This window comes from Bos javanicus, chromosome 6 (genome assembly GCF_032452875.1).
Source record: "Bos javanicus breed banteng chromosome 6, ARS-OSU_banteng_1.0, whole genome shotgun sequence".
Taxonomy (NCBI): domain Eukaryota; kingdom Metazoa; phylum Chordata; class Mammalia; order Artiodactyla; family Bovidae; genus Bos; species Bos javanicus.
Genome location: NC_083873.1, coordinates 84404766 through 84425836, shown reverse-complemented (window position 1 = coordinate 84425836; position 21071 = coordinate 84404766). Strand labels below are relative to the sequence as shown.

At 34.5% G+C, this 21071-nt stretch overlaps 1 protein-coding gene across 7 annotated transcripts in view; it reads right to left on the bottom strand.

The window, feature by feature from the left end:
- YTHDC1 (YTH N6-methyladenosine RNA binding protein C1) overlaps positions 1-21071 on the bottom strand; it is a 38241-nt gene that overhangs the window by 9089 nt on the left and 8081 nt on the right. For 3 of the 7 annotated variants that reach the window (XM_061420335.1, XM_061420334.1, XM_061420338.1), the window contains exons 2-10: positions 17901-18002; positions 17208-17536; positions 16657-17083; positions 11461-11550; positions 10939-10992; positions 10267-10361; positions 8032-8140; positions 7805-7922; positions 790-874 (exon numbers count right to left, since the gene is read on the bottom strand). In XM_061420335.1, the coding sequence (XP_061276319.1) occupies positions 790-874; positions 7805-7922; positions 8032-8140; positions 10267-10361; positions 10939-10992; positions 11461-11550; positions 16657-17083; positions 17208-17536; positions 17901-18002 (1409 nt within the window). The remainder of the gene's footprint in view (positions 1-789; positions 875-7804; positions 7923-8031; positions 8141-10266; positions 10362-10938; positions 10993-11460; positions 11551-16656; positions 17084-17207; positions 17537-17900; positions 18003-21071) is intronic. The other 4 variants (XM_061420336.1, XM_061420337.1, XM_061420339.1 and 1 more) reach the window with 3 other exon arrangements.

The window sequence follows — 21071 nt, the reverse complement described above, 5'->3', positions numbered from 1 at the left end:
AGTCAGACACAAATGAATGACTAAGCACAGCACAGAATCTCCAAGGTTAACTACAGAATCTGTGACAGTCACCCTCTGTAACAAAGGAATATTTCTTTGTGCAAAATACATTAAGTATCAGGATGAAGTCATCCATCTTAATACAATGGAGAAAAAATGTTTAGTGTGTCAACAATTTTCATGGTTATGAATTGCTAAATGCACTGAAATATATTAACAAGGGCAAACTAATCTATGGGCTTTATATAATTTTTATTTTAAATTACCAACATTTTCACTTACAAGCAATAAAAACTTGGTTCAAAATTACATTTAGAAAACTAAGGGTCACAAGCCTAGGTTTATTTTAAATCACTGCACATTTTTAATTTTATCTGCAGACTCGACAACCTGCGTATACACATACTCATCTCCTTTTAATAGTTTCTTTCTATTCAGAAAACTTCAGTAAAGATGTTAAGTGGCATTTCTAAAATGTATCAGAATCTGTTAAGCAGTAATAATACAATGAAAAACCTAAACCTAAAAGGTTTTTAAAATCGTGCCAGTTCTCTTCAAAAACTTTTCCTTCAATTGTATAAATCCAGTACCAAATAAATCTACCTTTCTACATTAACGGAGGTCATATCAAATCAGTCATAATTACAGTAATCACAAACTCCAAATAAGAATATTTTCCCCAATCATTCTCAGAAATTCACTCAAAAATGGTTTTAAAATATCTTTCAATAAAGATTTCTATAAGAGTGATTAAATATATGTTTTTTAGAATCAATTAAAACAACAAACCTGTCCATCACGTCCAATCTTTACTGGCTTATGTTCATTCCAAGGATTGGTGAGATGAGCTGACTTAGTAAAGGGTAATTCACGCCTAAACACAAAGTGATATCAATTATACTATTTTGCAGAATCTTTTAAAGACCTTATACTACTTTAGTAATGAATTCCTATTAATCATGACTTAAATGCGACTAAATAAGATTGATAGAGATTATTTCCCAGAAACAAAGCCACATTCAGAGACACACTTTTCACATTCTCCTGTATTCTCAAAAAGAAAAAAAAAAAGCTAAATATGCTTAAAAATATGAGCTAAGACACCAAGACAGTTTGGTCTCTCTCAACTTTTCTGAACCTGAGTTTCTTCATCTTATAAATATAAGGATAGTGCCACTCTCTTCAAACTTGTTTTAGGTAGCTTGCAAATGAAATAACACATCAAATGTTTACATCTTATATCTATGTACTAAAAATCTTGTATATTTTAATAACTGATCAATAAAGAGATGAACTTTAACCAGGCAGTTAATACCATATGAATACATGTCCCCTACCCTTGGTTCAAGACTGCTTTCCCAGATTCAATTATCTTCCCCTTTTGCTAAAGCAATAATACAAAATTTTATACTTATAAATTTACATATTTGCATGTATTAATTATGCACTATCTCTCCTCTTACACTACAATGCTATACTTCATTTTTTATTAATTGGAGACTAATTACTTCACAATATTGTGGTGGTTTTTGCCATACATCGACATGAATCAGCCACGGATGTACGTGTCCTCCCAGGTGTCCTCCCCCTGCCACCTCCCTTCCCACCCCACCCTACCCCCTTTTGGGTGGTCCCAGAGCACTTGCTTTGAGTACTCTGCTTCATGTCCTCTATTTTACATATGGTAATACACATGTTTTAATGCTATTCTCTCAAATCATCCTGTCTTTGCCTTCTCCAACACAGACCACAAGTCTATTCTTTACATCGCTGTATCTTTTGCTCTCTTGCATATAGGGTCATCGTTACTGTCTTTCTAAATTACATATATATGCATTAATATATTGTATTGGTGTTTCTCTTTCTGACTTACTTCACTCTATATTATAGGCTCCAGTTTCTGAGCCACAGGACAAAATAGTCTCGCCAAGTTTAAAAAAAAAAGATACCCTGCATTTTTATAGCACAACAATGAACATAAACATGACAAGTAATAAATACCTGTTGCCAAAAAAAATCAGAAATTAACATCATTCAATAATGTTTCATCTATTTGTGTATAAAGTAATGCCAAATTAAAGAAATGCTTTAATTAAAGAACTATATCTACAAATAAAACTGCTCAAAAAGCATACAAAGATGAGTAAGATAAAAAGCTTTAATTCCTAACCTTTTTTAAACAGCTTTCACCAAACAATAAATAAGCACACACAAGTATTTTGTAAAAAGAATGAGTACCATAAACAGAGTATAGAACTTTTGCTTTTAATGTGAATGGTCGTATTTGTCTTGGCAAGCAAGAAAGAAACAAATAGAAAATGCTTCTATATGCCACCTGGTAAAGGTGGCATAAGGGATAAGCCTGAAAGAAAAGTGACTCAGGAAAAGTCATAGGTAGAAAGGTAAAGCAGAGATACTTCTGAAGCAATGAAAAGGACCTGAGTGAAGACATAACAGAGAAGAAAAATTACATGCAAATGACCTGGTCCAATGGACAAGCTATACAACCATTTACTTCTAGCCTTATGTGAATTTTCTTAAAGATGAATATTAAATGCTCAAAGTTTAGACTTTTTTAAACCTCAGAAAATATTTTTAACATCTACAGGAAAAGATTAAAGTTACAAAGTGGCATGATCTGTTGTGGTGGTGATGTCAATGTATGGGAAAAGTGAGCAGTGAGTGGTGGAACTAAATGCCCACTAGGTACTACTAAAAAGGCCTGAATCTTCATCTAAAAGACATCTTACCTCACACATCGAGTGGTTCAAGAGTGTATACAAACAAAAATATATGTGTACATATATACATATATACACACATCCCCACCCCGCCACTTCAGGGAGGGCTGGGAGGAAAGAGATCATCATTAAGCTAAACTAAAGCCATAGCAAAGCCTAGAATATCCAGACACAGATCTATAGTTAAAAACTGTATTTTAAGTTTCTTATATTTTTCTTCTAAATTGCCAGTTAATAAGTTACAGAAAGGAATATCCTACAACCTTCCCTGGTGGCTCAGATGGTTGAGTCCACCTGCAATGCAGGAGACCCAGCTGGGTTCGATCCCTGGGTCAGGAAGATCCCCTGGAGAAGGGAATGGCAACCTACTCCAGTATTCTTGCCTCAAGTTCCATGGACAGAGGAGCCCGGAGGCTTAATACATGGGGTTACAAAGTTGGACACAACAGAACAACTAACACTTTCACTTTCAACTACCAAAGCAAAGCACAGGAAGGTTTCAAGTTATTATTGCACAGAATTATCACTGCTATTTAAACATTAGCCATGGATTACCCTTGGTCCCAAAAAAAGGCATTATGTTGAGCTGGTTGAGTCACTTGGGGTTAAAATTCTTTGGTGGTTCTTTGATGGCACTGGTTCTAACTGAATTCCAGAGACATATACCCACTGTTTTGACAAATTATTTAATCTCAGCCTGAATATCACAGGGAACTATGACGCTTTAAGTAAAACAGGGCTCAGGTTAAAACTAAGAGAAATGGTACATCTGTGGTTATCATGAGTATATAGCAGGCATCCTAAAAACTAGCTTTTGAGCAGACATGTAAGGAAGAGGCCTACAGATGTTTATCTCTACTGTGAGTATTCTAGGTAACATGGCAGTGATTCTCTACTTTAAGGAGCTTAGTAAATGGGGCATATTTAAAAAAAGAACATGAACTGTACAAAGACTCTGTATGTACTAAATAGTTGGTCATTAAAGCTAACAGGAATAGCAGAGAAACCATGAAAGAAAAGATAAATGGGTTATTTGGAATGGACCCGATAGGGGTGAGGTTAAAACACAGATTTAATTCTGGTTGAATAATATTTTATAATTTTAGTCTTATTTTGATCTAACTCCCAGTGGCAACTGGGACTTTTTATGCATGCTTCCTTCCTTATGTGCTACCATGCACCATCTAGTCTTAAAAACTCAAATGTGCCTATGGGGCTTCTCCGATGGCTCAGTGGTAAAGAATCCACCTGCAAATCAGAAGATACAGTAGATACAGGAGACTTAGGTTTGATCCCTGTGTTGGGAAGATCCCCTGGAGGAAATGGTAACCCACTCCAGTATTCTTGCTTGAAAATAATCCTGTGGACCGAGGATTCTGGCGGGCTAAAGTCCAAAAGGTTACAAAGAGTTGGACACAACTGAGTGAGTGAGCATGAGTGTGTGCATACAGGTTTGAGGCACATGTCAGAATCCTACATTCTAATAATCAGATACTACTGATGCAAGTGATCCAAGGACCACACCTAAAAAAAACTCAGAGCCAGTTATTAAATCCAAAAGGCACTTAAATAAAACTCTAGTAACTATCATATCTGATTTATATTTATTAAAGTTTAATCCTTTTAAACTGGATCATCGAAAAAGCAAAAGAGTTTCAGAAAAACATCTATTTCTGCTTTACTGATGATGCCAAAGCCTTTGACTGTGTGGATCACAATAAACTGAGGGAAATTCTGAAAGAGATGGGAATACCAGACCACCTGACCTGCCTCTTGAGAAATCTGTATGCTGGTCAGGAAGCAACAGTTAGAACTGGACATGGAACAACAAACTGGTTCCAAATAGGAAAAGGAGTACGTCAAGGCTGTATAATGTCACCCTGCTTATTTAACTAATATGCAGAGTACATTATGAGAAACGCTGGGCTAGAGGAAGCACAAGCTGGAATCGAAATTGCCAGGAAGAAATATCAATAACCTCAGATATGCAGATGACACCACCCTTATGGCAGAAAGCGAAGAACAGAGTGAGAAAGTTGGCTTAAAATTCAACATTCAGAAAACTAAGATCATGGCATCCGGTCCCATCACTTCATGGGAAAGAGATGGGGAAAGAGTGTCAGACTTTATTTTGGGGGCTCCAAAATCACTGCAGATGGTGACTGCAGCCATGAAATTAAAAGACGCTTACTCCTTGGAAGGAAAGTTATGACCAACCTAGATAGCATATTGAAAAGCAGACACTACTTTGTCAACAAAGGTCCGTCTAGTCAAGACAATGGTTTTTCCAGTAGTCATGTATGGATGTGAGAGCTGGACTATAAAGAAAGCTGAGCGCCAAAGAATTGATGCTTTTGAACTGTGGTGTTGGAGAAGATGCTTGATGTCCCCTAGACTGCAAGGAGATCCAACCAGTCCATCCTAAAGGAGATCAGTCCTGGGTGTCCATTGGAAGGACTGATATTGAAGCTGAAACTCCAATACTTTGGCCACCTGATGTGAAGATGACTCATTGGAAAAGACCCTGATACTGGAAAAGATTGAGGGCAGGAGGAGAAGGGGATGACAGAGGATACGATGGTTGGATGGCATCACCGACTCAATGGACATGAGTTTGGGTAGGCTCCAGGAGTTGGTGATGGACAGGGAGGCCTGGTGTGCTGTGGTTCACTGGGGTCGCAAAGAGTTGGACACGACTGAGTGACTGAACTGAATCATTTTAACACTAACAGTTATAAGTAATTCTCATTTCATATGGAGAACAGTTCAAGTGACTTACCCAAGGAAATATCAATGTAATAATATCATGTGCCTCCTCAGAACTTTTAAGTACTATAAAATTACTCTTGAACATACTTGTGACTTTTTCTTTTTAAAGCTGTATTTTTTTTAATTTAAAAATATTCTTTTCAGGTAAACCTTAAAACTTACTTAAAAATAAGAATTACTACCCCAAATTTTGCGAACTGCTAGAAGGATGGACTATTTGAATTTTTACCTCTTCTGTTGCTAATATAAATAAGATAGTAAAACTGCCAGTAAGTCAATGAAGAAGAAAATGACACAATAATCTGTGTATAAATTAATTTTCTAAAATTGAGAAATTTATCAATAATTTGAAAATAAAAGTTAAATAAGTAAAATTCAAAATAAAATTTGCTACCACCAATCTAAAACTGGGTAATTACTTTTCTTCTATTCCTAAGAAAGCATCATCTCCAAATATCTTTCAGTGACACCAGTAATGTCTCTAGTCATAAAACCATAGACTTAGCAAACCTTTCCTTTGGCCTTTATCTATCAAAAAAACTATAAGTAAAAATGTCTCATCTCTAAGAAATAACTTGTCTTCCCTATAAACTACCACCAGATTTCTAAACTTTGTAATTTTGATTATGATTAATTTTAGAAATAAAGAACTTCATTTTAAAACCCTGGGTACAATGGAGTATGGGAATATTATCTATAGTCTCACCATGCTAACAATGCATTTCAATGTAATTATGTATCCTTTCATCTGTTAAATCTTTCCATGTTACATGTATTACATTACAAACCATAATTTACTTAACCAATTTCCTGTACAAGAGAATTTAGATTGCTTCTAATTTTTCCCTATGGAAAGTAATGGTGATATATATATATATCTCTAGCATTTTGCTATTCCATTAAATATCAACATAGTCTGCTGTATCACTGCCCATGTATTTTCATAGTTCTTCACTGTCCCAAAGTAAACGTTTAACTCCTTAGGCTGACCCACATTAATAATAATCTTTGCCTTTTGTTGTTCTCTTTACTGACTCTGCTTCATTAAAAAGGTGGCTCCCTCTATCACCCAACATACCCAACACCTCCCACCCCCAAGGTTTCTGATTTCATAGTTCTTCTGTGTGTTAGTTCGCCTTCATGAAAACAAATAGCATTTTTCCTTCTTATCTAATTCCTCTATCCCCCTCAAAATCCACCTAAGTCAACTTATAATACCAAAAAATCCTTATGGTTCCTTTCAGGTAATTCTTATTTAACTAAAATTAATTTTACAAGTAGTAGATTTGTGCATGCCAAGATCACTTAAATAACTAGCTTTTCAGACTGTTGAAATACCTTTTTAGGCCCAAGATGGAGTCACTCCTGCCCAAGGTGCCAAACTAGCAAACTGAAATTTAGGTAACTTTCATGTCCCTATAAATGCTCCATTTGACCAGAAATGCAGTATGTCCTACCAGCCAGTCCCCAAACATGAAGCCAGCTCTGGGCTTCCTCATTCCAAGCAAGGTTGACAATGCTACCCCACCCAATCAAATAATCTCTTATTAGTATCTTTCTTATTCATTACTATTTATCCTATAAAAGCTTTCTGCCTTCACCCCAGCTGGCAGTTCCAGACAACAAACTGTCCATTTCCTGAAGTGTTAAGTTTTTCTGCATTATCTAAACTGACTGTTTTAATCATTTTTTTTAAAACAATGTAAAATCATTCAGTAAAATCAAAAAAAGTAGTAAATAACTGAGTTCAAAGTAAGTTATTTTTATAACAAACATTTAAATCTTAATTACTTCAGTTTCAAGAATCACAATGCTAACTAACATGACTTTGCTAACTTCCTTAAAAAACACTACTTGTTCACAACTAAATCAGTCACCTCCAAAATGTTATTCAGCCAAGCCAAAGAGTGACTATTTTCCTACTTTACAGTAATAAAATGTCAAGTTAAACCACTAAATATAAATGTTAAGTAACATTCCAAGCATTTGTCTGGTTCATAAATTCTGCTATGTTACTAACACAGAGAACCAATGAAATACATAAAACTCTTGACTAAATCTTTGCCCTATGCATCTTAGATTATAAAGGTTGTAAACAAAGTATATAATGTTATTTTTACTTTCAATATTGTTGAATAAACCCCACAGGTCCCAATCAGATTAGGAGTAAGACCAAAAAAGGGGAGAATAATTAGGATAATAAATTACAACTACATACATGTTAACATTATCAACTGGTAGCCCACTTAAAACAAGGGCAATTTTAATTATCTACAGTGAAGTGTGTAATTTACCTGCAAATCCAATCAATTTTAAAGACACCTCCCAGCATTTTAGCACTCATTCCTGCTGGAAGTACCCAATGTATAGGAGATCCTCCATGATGTGATTCTGAAGAAAGTCTTGCAAATCCTAAGGGAAGAAATTATAATGTATTCATGCAAATATAATTAATGTTTTTACATATCCAATTTATTTTTACCCTGAAATTTCCCTTGAAAAATTAACAATGAAATTTTACCTTGAAATTTTCCACTCTCTCTCACAGAAAATATTAAGATAACACTCCTTGCAGATCTGAATGCAACGTTCAATTTCTTCTCATTTACAGGCAGTGTAGACCATACACCCTATATAAATGATGTGAAGATCACAGATTGAAATTAATATAAATCTTTTATGTTTCCAATTATATTTGCAAAAGACCAAGGCTACCAATAAGCTATTATGAATAAAGGTCCTATTTATCAGCAGTCAAAATAATATAATACTCGGGAAAAATATGGAGAAAATTAACCAAACTTAACAAAAATATTAAAACTATGAGTGAAACACATGAGGGCAGGAGCTGACCAAAACATATGAGCTAGAAAATTATACAATAAAAACAATCACCAACAGTTACTCTAAATTAGAACCATTTACTACCAGAAAAACATTTTGTTTGAAAGTGAATCACAATGTGTACATTTCTTCTTTAAAAATTGTGTCTAAACTTTCAATGGCTAAGTCAGAGATCTCTTTTGGTAAATGTCACAATACACTTGAAAATATGTGTATTATTTTCAAATATCTCTTGACATTGATTTCTAACATAATTCCACAATAAGAGAACAGACTGTATGATTTCAATACCTTTAGACTATGAAATTTTTCACTTTGTTTTACATCCGTGGATATGTTCCAATTGTCTCCTGGATTACAGTCTATGGTAACATGAATAGCATTTGTACCCTGCTGTTGTGTGAAAACTGTATAAAATCTTAATTATGTTGAATTGGTTCATAGTGCTTTTCACGTCTACTATACTGTTCTACTTTTGTATATTCACTCTATTAATTTTAGAGTGTGATACTGAAACTCCAACAAAAAAAATCTTAATTCATCTACTTAAAAAGTTAACTGTAATCTGTAGTGGAATTATATGTAATTTTGTTCTGTAGTTTCCAATAAATGTGTTATCCTAGTTTCATAATTTGAAAAAACAAAAACAAAACTTGCTCAAGGACTTTCCTAGTGGTCCAGTGACTAGGACTCTGCACTTCCACTGAAGGGCACACAGGTTCAATTCCTGGTCAGAGAACTAAGATCCCACATGTAGTGTATCAGGGCCAAAAAAATTTTTAATTTAAAAAATAAAATAAAAATAAGTAAAATAAAAACTGCCTAATGATGCAAAAATATGTGAGTAAATCACAGGGAAGAATTTCTATTAAGTTTGAATCCTTTTTCTTTTCAATTTAAGTTCAAATTTTCATATACCAATAGTTTGAAGAGACTTGTGTTTTATGTACAGCTGGAACACAGCTACCATTTCCAAAGCATTTTAATCAATTCTTTCTTCATGAAAGATTAAGAGGCAGAATGGTAAAGTAAAGCAGAAGCTCCAATTCAGTTTGATCTGCTGATACATACTAGATCTCATTCACACTAGATGCTTAAATACTTTTGCCTAAATCCACTCCAGCTGAGGAACAGAATAAATTTCCATTACATAGTTATTTGGCATATTATTCCTTCCATCTGTAAAACTGAATGGGTTAACCGCAAACCAGAAATACAGAATCATTATACTGACAGAAATATCTTTAAAAAAATGTTTAGTTTTACCTTTCTTGAAGTCAGTGGAAACTGTCTTAAACCAAAAATATGAAAACACTGTAATAGTTTGTATAAAAAGTAGATGTATTTTACAACAAAACATTAGAAAAAAATTAATCTTACAACATCTGACAGCAACCAGGTATATCCCTTTTGTAAAGGCTAGGGTGGGCCTGTAAACTGAGTCTTCTCTTTTCTTTGAAATCCAAGTGATCTTACTTTTGAGATTCTCCATAGAGGAACACCTTCTTTGCAAGAAAACCTCAAGGTGGAAAACAAGCAGTAATACAAAACAAAAACTGGCTGACTAAAGAACCTTTTTAAAAAGTGTTGGTATAATAAACTAGCAACTGGAATAAAGAAACACAAAACTTGAACCATTTTTGCAGTACAATGTATAATGAAATATATTCTTCAAATATTGAATAATTTTACTTCTAAACTCATCTTCAGAAGACTTAAAATAAAACTTAAAGTTACTACTTGGGTTGCTTAACCAGTTAAAAAAAGCAGACCCTGCAGGGCAACTGTGGGAAAGAGCTTTAAAGCTTTAATGAATATTACAGTATCTCATGTACTCAAGTGATAGTTAAGTCCACCTTCACATGTAAAATTTTCAAGGTTAGGATAGTTTCAACAGAACTGATGCTAATACCTTAGCTTTGGCAAGGGACACATTCTCATGGTTGTTACTCTTTATGAGAAAAAATCTTGCATCCTGTAGAACATATTTGAGTTTACTGGTTTGATCTGAAAAAAAGAAATCCAAACTGATTAACCAGAGGCCATTATCACACAGAGGAATTTAAGTTGTACTAACTGAAATTAGCCCTCCGCAACCCAGCTAAACTTTTAAAATTCATAATCACCCATTCAACCTGAAAAGCTAAGCCACAACACGTAGTAAAGCAAAGCTAAGAAAAGACACCAGCATTTTGCAAGAAGGCAAACCTAATATAGTAATGTTCCGATATATCAGATCCATATTTTGTGTGAAAATAGCTATAAATTTTATGGATTTTTATCACATTAACCATTTAAAATTGTAATAAATTCTTATGCTATTAAAATATATACATATTTTTTACACACACATCATCCACTCTGTCCAGAAACTAAGGTAGCTGAAGATGTTTGCTATTTTTCTAAAAGATATGGCAGCAAAAAGTGAATACAGAGCTCTGTGTAAGACATTATATTTTCCCCCCTTAATGCAATATATCAGAACATTACTACATTAAAACCAACTATTAATGGAGAACCAATAAGGCAAAATAATGACTTTAAGGCAGCATGCAATGAAAACAATTTCAAATTTAAATGATACCTTTTCGGACAGCACGAACGGAAGATGATAATTTCTCATGCTTCTTTTCTGAACCTGTATTTAGCCAAAGTACATTTGTTCAGATTGGGCTTTAATAGAGATAAGACAAAATTTCTACAGTCTTGTCACATAAAGTTCTCATTCAAGACAAATTATTCTTCCTGGCGCACCCACACACACAAAAAAAATACTTCTCAATGTGTACGAGTGTTTTGCTTTTTGGGTTGTTTGGATGTTTTTAAAAATATTTGAACAATTTCTCACTCAGAAAACTAGTCACTGAATCATCATCTTCCAAGAAAAAAAAAAAAAAAAGTGAAATTCCACTTAAGCAGTAACAGAACAGGATTAAAATAATAAGAAAAAGCTTAGTTTCTTCTAGAATTATTACACTGAACATGCCAGAAATCAATACTAATGAACATCAACAAGTTCACGCTAAACTACAGCCTCCACACTTTTTACAGCAGATTACATTAGAATCAGTCAGATATGATCACAAATAAGAGTAAATGAGAATACCTGCATATGACTCCGATGCAGAGCTTCCACTTCTATCAAAAATAATAGGAGATATGCCTCTAGCTCTCTTTCTTTCCTTCTTTTTCTCATCTAAGAAAGAATAAGACAAGATTTTTAAAAACATTACAATGTAAATTAATCAAATAAGGATGTATCATGTCTGGATTTTCCCTAACCTCTGGTTTTCATTACTAACCTCTCCTGACCCACTTAACTTCCTCAGAAGAAAGTGTTCCAATCCAGACACTGTTCAAAAGCTAAGCACATTTTTTATTTCTCCCACCAATTTGAATCAAATAAAAATGCACAGCCATTAATTAAAAACTACTTACCCTATATATAAAAGGAAGTCTTAAAAGTTTTAAAAGGCGGGAAAAAAAATTCTGCAAAGCAAACACTACTTTTCTTTCAATTAAATTTATGGTGTTCCCTCACACCAGCCAGAATGGCTGTCATCAAAAAATCCACAAATAATAAATCCTGGAGAAGGTGTGGGGAGAAAAGACCACTCCTACACTTTTGTTGAGAATGCAAATTGGCACAGCCACAATGGAGAACAGTATGGATGTTCCTTAAAAAACATTCAGCTAGTATGACCCTGAATCCCACTCCTGGGCATATATCCGGGGGAAAATATGATCCTAAAAGATACATACACCTCAATGTTCATCGTAGCACTGTTTACAACCACCAAGACATGGAAGCAACATACAGTCCATCAACAGAGGAATAAATTAAGAATAGGTGATACATATCTACAACCGAGTATTACTCAGCCATAAAAAAGAATGAGAAAACGCCATTTCCAGCAACAGAGATGGACCTAGAGAGTGTCATACTGAATGAAATCAGACCTATAAAAATATCTTATGACATCCCTTATATGTGGAATCTAAAAAGAAATGATACAAACTTACAAAACAGAAACAGACTCATAGACTTCAAGAACCAATTTATGGTTGGGGGTGGGGAGTGGGGAATGAGAGGAAGGGATAGTCAGGGAGCTTGGGATTGATATGTACATACTGCTGTATTTAAAATGGGTAACCAACAAGGACCAACGGTATAGCAGAGTAGGTACTCTGATCAATGTTATGTGGCAGCCTGGATGGGAGGGGAGTTTGGGGGAGAATGGATACCTGTGTATTTATGGCTGAGTCCCTTCCTTGTTCACCTGAAACTAGCACAACACTGTTAATCAGCGATACCCCAATACAAAATAAAGTTAAAAAAAAATTACAATGTTCCCTTCTATGCACCAAGTATCACTGTTTTAAGTCCTCTTTTAAAAAGCTTACTATCATTCTTCAGCAAAATTCCAAGTCTGATTTGAGATGTCCAATGAACCCCAGAACTCAAAGGTTTTCAACTGTTCAAATAAAAAAAATTACACTAAACTAGTAACTCCCTTCTGGTTGTCACTGCTTGCTTCTGTGTCTTCAAATACATTCTTTTTGACCATTTCCTTCCTGAATTACTGCTTTTCAAATTCAATTCAAAATTTATCTCTAAAATCTCAGTGATGGTCTGTATAGTGCTATTAAAAAGCTGGGAATCTTCAATAGACAGAAAAGGTTTGCATTACTTATAAAAACAACTTCAAGCTTAATTTGGAACTTTATAAGCATATAAATGAAGACCTAAAATGGAATTAGGCTCTCCTGTCTCTGTTTATCAGTATTTTAATTACTTCATGATAAGCACCTTTACAGCTAAAAAAAGGAATATGATGGGAGAAAACATATATACTTATTTTTATAAAAATAAGAGAATGTTATAACAGTAATCAACGATCTTTCATATAAACTTCTTTTTAAAAGCTTTAAATAGATTATCTCCCTTAAACCTTAAAACAAACTCGTAAGATACATAATACCATTATTCTCACTTATAGAAAAGGAAACCTCAACTTAGTGGTGTGGTTAGGAAACTTGGCCAGGGTCCCATGGTTCCTGAGTGGCAGATCCTAGTTTCTAACTTGAAAGTACAAGCCAAGAGCTCTATTCTTATTAAGAGAATAGAAAAGATATTTTACTACTGTTCTTGAAAGGGGATTCTAAGTTTAAGCTAGTTTAAAGAGGGAAAACTACAAGGTAATAAGTTCCTTCTAAGTAAGCATTTCTCCCCCTTGTAATTTACTACTAATACCTTCTCCAAATAAGATTGTTAACAAGTTTATAAATGATGCTGATGTTTCTAACTCTGGCAAACAGAGAAAGGCAAGGCAGTACATACTGACACAATTTCAAAACCGAGCCCATTTAAAGCTAGCAACTGGGGAACATACTGATATTCATATAGCTAGCTATAGAAAAAAGTATTCCTAGGCTTGCCGGCTTTGAATAAGACCTAACTTTCAAGTGTTAAAATCTTCTCCCTCAGGGTAAACTGTTAAGACTTGAAAAGAAATTAAACTGAAGTTTTAGTACAAAATAACTGAAAACCTCAACCAAACAGATGAGAAACAGGAGTTTTTGTCACATCCCAAATCTCTTTCTCATCATGCCTGTTTTGTTCACTGACTACACATTCTTATACAGCATCTAGCATACAGAAGGAACTGAATTCACTGACTCAATTGACATGCACATGAAGGAGACTAGAAAAATAAACTTTGTTTTTAAAAAATCATTCTAAATTATTTCTTTCAAAATGTCTAACATGTTTCTTTTACTTTTTCCTATTTGAACAGTTAGGGAATCTAAGCATTACAAGGTTTCCCTGGTGGCTCAGATGGTCAAGAATCTGGCTGCAATGCAGGACACTCAAGTTCAACCCTGGATCGGGAAGATCCTCTGGAGAAAGAAATGGTAATCCACTTCAGTATTCTTTCCTGGAGAATTCCACGGACAGAGGAGCCTGGGGAGCTACAGTCCATGGGGTTGCAAAGAGTCGGACACAACTGAGTGACTAACACTTCCACTTCCACACATTATAAATTGATCACCAAGAATAATACAACTCCTACTGCTGTTTAAAAATAATACTTTATGATTATAAGTACTAAAAGAATCTCTCAACTAAGATGATGCAGGAAAAATAACAGAAGCAGATCTTGCCCAACAATTTTTATATAATGTTAAATATTGTATTACCATGAAAAATCTCCAAGGAGTTTTTATCTTTTTTGTACAACTAACTTTCACTGTTCTTAAGTTTATGATCCCCTCTCCTGACTATTATTCTCAGATCAAAAAAAGTCACCTAAAAAATAACCTTTAACAAGCACCAACTGTGTCACTTTTATTATAAAAGGAAGTTGCTAAAGTTCAGAGGAAAAAATAAGGTAAAATAAACCAGAGGCTAGAAAATTCATGACAAGGAAACTAAACTGTCATTCTTTGTATTTAAAAACTGGTACCCCTCTTTTAAAGTTTCAGGTTCTTTTTCTTTCACAGTAATAGAAACTGCTCCATGATAAAAATAATAATATCCTGCATACTAAATAGTCTTTAAAACATGTTCCATGTAAAAGTCACAAAGCTTCCTTTAATAAGGAAAGTAAGAGTTCCAGGTATCTCTAACAATAGATCTCAACAGTTTTAATATCCAGGTTTTCTAAAAACCATTGGTTAGTATTCAATACAAAATATCTAATCTACAAAAAACATAAAAAGTATGAATAAGTATCTTGCTAAGTATCAGCATCTAGGAGCTTATTAAAAATACATGATTTCAGGTCTGATCTATTTATACAATCTCCTTGGCATGCGTGTTTACTCGCTCAGTCGTGTCTGATTCATTGCAACCCAATGGACTGTAGCCTGCCAGGCTCTTCTGTTCGTGGATTTTCTAGGCAAGAATACTGGAATGGGTAGCCATTCCCTTCTCCAAATAAGTCTCCCCTATTTAACTTAAACAAGATAAACATTCAAGTCAAAGAAATATCATTCCTAATGTGGACACCAAAAAGAAGATTCCTACAATAAAATGTCCCCTACTTTTCTATTTTCACACTCTCCACAATAAATGAACATTCATTCAAACTTTGAATGCAATTTTTGTTCTCCATCCATTATCATAAATTATAAATGCATATCCCATCAGTCTGTGCAAAGTATGATGGAATAATAGTAATAGATTCCACAAGTTTTTTTGTATTAAACCCAACTACCCATCTGTTCAGTTTAACTCTTTAACCACCTTCAAAAACCTGTCTACCTCCCAAACCTAGAACTCTGGTGAGTAGAAGGCTAGCAGCACTTCAGCTGTCAACTGGAGAATACCTGGCCATCTGCTCTAACATTTACACTATCAAGAATATGATTAACCAACAATGTACTACTAAAATGATAAAATTCTATAATGACATTGTAACTATCACATATATCAGAAGAACAGAACTTTTCTTGTGTTCCAATGTTTGTTACATTTGGCCTATGTAGCAGATCTGGTTGCACCTTTACATTAAGACAGCCATGGCACTATAATCATATAGTGGCCAATGATCTTTAAGGACCCTGACCTCTCCTTACTCTACCTTCTGAATTTCTCCCCAAAAGAGGGTCCCCTCAGCCTAGTGACTACAACTATCTACCATTCCTACTTTAAGTCTCCTGGGTCAGAGAAAGTGGCAAAGCATCTAATATTCTTTCCCAGTCTCTCCACAAGAATTTTATACTCTTATTTTCCATCTAATACCTTTTAAACCCAGCCCTCTGGAGGCATTGCCTCAGTCAGTCAACCCAAAGGTATAAAAATAAAAGTTCATGCTCCCAAGAGAAAAACAAAGTTATTTTGATTTCTGTTGCCACATGATGGAAATCTAGAGGCATTTAACATGAAAATACTGTAATACCTAGCAGATAGGTTCCATATGAATATACTTTAAGTACAGCAGTGTTTAAGCTAGTGTCGACTAGTATGTAAATCTAAGAATTTATAACAATAAAACCTCAGATATATTTCCTTATTAGAGAAACAAATGAAGTAATGTGCATTTGCAATACAATTAATTTGGAGCTGAGAAACACCTTCACTAAGATATGTAAATCTTATTCAAGTGCATAATACATTCCAAAACACACCATATTTAAAAAAAAAAAGAACAAAAAACACAGCACAGTCTTACTAACATCCCACAGTGCCTCGCCACAGTGCCTCAAATTTCATAATTCAATTTTAAAATATTCAAGAAAAACACCAATCAAGTCAACTAAAAAATAAAGACAAACTTTAACATATAAAAATTAGTACCTGATCCATCTGTTCCTGAACCAGATCTGACAGACCCATCCGTGAAGGTAACAGATTCAGAATCAGAGTCGCTAGCCTCACTTCTAGTGTCATAATCATTTCCCTCTTCCTTCTGGTCTCTCTCATCCTGTTCATATTCTTCTTCCTCCTCTTCCTCCTCTTCTTCCTCCTCCTCCTCCTCTTCTTCCTCCTCCTCCTCCTCTCCATCTTCATCCACCTCTTCATCTTCCTCTGCATCTTCTTCTACCTCTTCGTCTTCCTCCACATCTTCCACCCCCTCCTCCTCATTCTCAGTGTTGTTGCCTTGCTCATCAGAAGAACCACTGCTGCCAGTCTCGTGGTCAGAGCCATATTCTTCAGAGTTCACTTCCTCCTTAGAAGACTGGCTGGATCTGCTTGCACGTCTATCCACTTCAAGCCCAATTCTCTGATGTTTAAAGAAAAAGGGAATCAGCAGTCATACAACAAGGTCAGAGTGAATAAATAGTTCTAGCCTCACACAGAAATGAAAGAATTGCTCTCTGTATTATATCTGCAATAATATTGACTACCTCAGAATCATCTGGTGTAGGGGATTTGACCCTCCTTTCAGGATCCCTTTTCCGCAGACAAGTTTTGTCAGGCTGACTCTTATAAGGTTCTCTGGAGGCACTGCTTGACAAACGAATCTTCCGATCAGCTTCTAACCGCTTGTTTCTTTCAGATCTTTGATATTCCTCATTTTTATACTCTGTGACTGATTTTCCTTTTGTACTAACCATTCTTTTGTTGTTGTTAACTGATGAGCTCAGTGGCTTAGAAATCAACTGTCTTGAATGAACAGAAGGCTTTTGTCGCTTTGTATCAGCAGATTCCATTCGGTCACTTTTTCTTTTTGAACCTTAAAAATACCAAAAAAAAAAAAGGTTTGGGTATTAAGACTTATTTCACCAAAGTTCAACAAGTAAATACACCGAGAGAAAAAAAGCCTCATTTCTTTAAAATGTCTTCTGAAATATTTGTACTCCAAAGTTAATTATAAAGAAAACACAGCTTTCAAATACTGGAATAAATTCACTTATCTGAGACATTTCACACGTTTGAAAAAACATATATTACTCTCTTTCATGTGGAATTGGGTACCACTGCTTGTTATGATTGTGCTTTTGGTGTTAAGAGCCTCAAGGAACAAGCACAAAAGCAAAGACTTAAGATATTTATCTCTATGTACACTGTTATTTTAACAAAATAAACAGAAATCTTACCCTTTTTCTCATTTTTATCTTGTTCACTCTCTGGATTATAGAGTTCATCATCTTGTTCTGGTACTTCAGTCAAAATATCATCTAGAACATTAAGTTCTCCATCTGAAAGCAAGGAAATTAAAAAGTAATGGGGAAAAATCATTACCATTAAGCATTTATTTCTGAGTACTTACTGTGAAGTTAATTAAGTATGAGAACATAACCTTTAAGGAGTTTTTATTTCAGGATCAAGACAAAAGAATAATTCCTATAAAACCATACAAAGCAGAGGATATGATACAGAGCCCTGGTCTACAAAGCCTAGGCTATGAAAGGATATATACTGGGGTACAAAAAGAAAAAGTCAGAACTTATTTGTGCATCATCCTTTCATCTCTAATTTTTTGTCAACTGCTTTAAAATGTGCACAATAAAAAAAAAAAAAAATACAGGTGCATAACTTTTAAATAAACATATCTATCAAAGGGATTCCCAGGTGGTGCTAAAGAACCCTCCTGCCAATGCAGGAGATGTGAAGAGATGTGTGTTTGATCCCTGGGTCTGGAAGATCGCTGGGGGAAGGGCACGGCAACCCACTCAAGCATTCTTGCCTGCAGAATCCCATGGAGAAGAGGAGCCTGGCAGGCTACAGTCCATGGGGTCACACAGCATCAGGTACAACCGAAGCGACAGCACACATATTTATCAAAGACTGTGAATTTCGGGAAAAATACTTACTGATTACTATTTTACAGTTCAGAAACTCTGGCAGACTCCAGCTTAAACAAGTAATCAAAGTTATCACCACCCACAGTGGATCAAATCAGTATTATGGACCCTGGTATGACGCACTACTCATGGAACACTTCTCCAATATTCCTATGCAAAATGCAAAACCTAAACCTATACATAAGGAAACAAATACAAAACCAACCCAAATTTAGAGGCATCCCAAAACATCAATATCATGAAATACAAACACTAAGGAAACACTTCAGATTAAAGGAGACTAAAAGATACGCGATATAGCACATGATCTGAGACTTAACTGGAAAAACTAGTGAAATCTAAATAAGGTCTGCAGATTTGATAGTACTACCGTTAAGTAAAAGAGAATTCTACTTTTTAGAAAATACATACATAAGTATTTAGGACTCGTCTGCAACAGACAAAAGATGGAGTGTGAATGAATTAGAAAGACAAATATGGTAAAAAATGTTAACATGTGAAATGTGGTTGAAAAGCAAAATCCTCATACTATCCTTACAGCTATCCTGTTGTCTGAAATAACATCGAAGCAGGTTAAAAGAAGAAAATCAGTGATGCTGGTTTGGACTATAAAAAGTGTAACTTGTCCAAACAAAGAAACCATTGACTGTAACTGATACTTTCAATGATCATGAAAACTTACAACTCAGTTTCATCATCCCACCCTCCTTCATACCGCCCCCATCCTGTCTAATAGGACAAAAAAATTCTTAGAAATACATGCAATTATGTATTTACTACTTTAAACTGATTTTTCCCCCCAAATAAGGCACTAAAGCTAATGGTCAATGTTTTAAACACTAAGCATACAAGCATCAAAAATATCTTTCCAAATTTAAGGTGCCATAACAAGAGATATAAAATCATAAAAACTGATGACACAGGACAACTGTACCCATGGCTCTAGCCAAAAAGCAAAGCCCACTCAAAGTATAACAAGGTTTATTAACCTGAGGTCTTTGAACAGGTTAGATATAACTCAAATTTCCCCAAAAAGGGACAGAAATCAGGTACTGAAGAGAACTAAAGCAGATAATGTAGGTAAATAAGAGGAAAAGCAAGGTGACACAGGATACAGAAAACAAATCTTCTGTACCTGGAGCCACAGTTGCTACTTAGAACACTGAAAATTACATATGCCTGAAATAGAATAGTAACTGATTTCCTTGAGCCATAAAAATGCTTACCTGTACTTTACTATTTTTCTAAAATGAATATATACTATATGGACTGCTTCCTTTTTTTTTTTTTAATGTTACTGAAAATCAAGATATGTAAACCAAAATGGTTTCTCTCATCCTTTGGGTTCATGTTTTCACTGAAGAAAATCCCCTTGAAACCTGAACAGTGCAAATACAATTTTTGGATACTATATCATAAATAAAAAATAAAAACATATAATTTGATTTTTAGACATCCATGTTTTTCAGATATTAAGCCATCTTTGGGTCAAAGTTCTCTAGTCAGTAAAAAAGTGGGTCCAACAAATCCTGAAAGATAAGACATCTGTAGAACCAAAACAAAACAAACAAACAAAAAAAAACTATGACATGACAGCAAATAAGACAATCAATACAGTGCTACCTAAATCTTTGCAAATTGCTAGTTCTTGATTAGAAATATCCACCCAAAAGCTTGGACAGTCACATGAAATTATATACTTTTATACATGCTAAATCTAACACAGAAAGAAATACTGTGAAGCTGATTATATCAACTTAAATTTCAGACATGCCTAAATCATGGTTTACCTACAAAAAGGGTACTACTCTCTTTAAAAACTTCAATAAATAATTTTATTAGACAAATCCAAAGATTAGTTGCAGTTTTAGAAAGTATCTACAAATTTTTAAAATACTAATCAATACTTGCTTTTCTAACATTTTATCACTTTCATACATATCATACATGACACACATAAACTATATTTTAGACTGCTTTGCAGATAAAGAAATAGAAGCTCAGAAGTTCAAGTTACGCAAATTCACTTGTCTAGAGTCCAGGCTTTCTAAATATATGGTTAAACTACATGTAAACAATAGAAGTACCTTTAAACAAAGTGTAAGAAAACAAAAACCCAAAACATCACTGAAAGGTTGGGTGCACTAGTAATTAATTTCAAATTAGTGCATCAGAAAGCCTTGCATCCTAAACATTGCAGCATCTTAAATTTACTTTAAGTTCAACCACAATATCCTCATTTGATGTCTACAAATTTTTACCCATTTTATACTCTATGACAACAAAAATGTAACTGGTTTTAATCACAAAACTGGCAAACTAAGACCTACAAGACAAAATTCAGCCCACAGCCTATTTTTGACTGACAAGAATGGTTTCAACATTTTTAAGGTTGTGTTTTTAAAAAAGAAAAGAATATATGACAAAGATCTTATGAGGCCTACAGAGCCTAAAATATTTTCT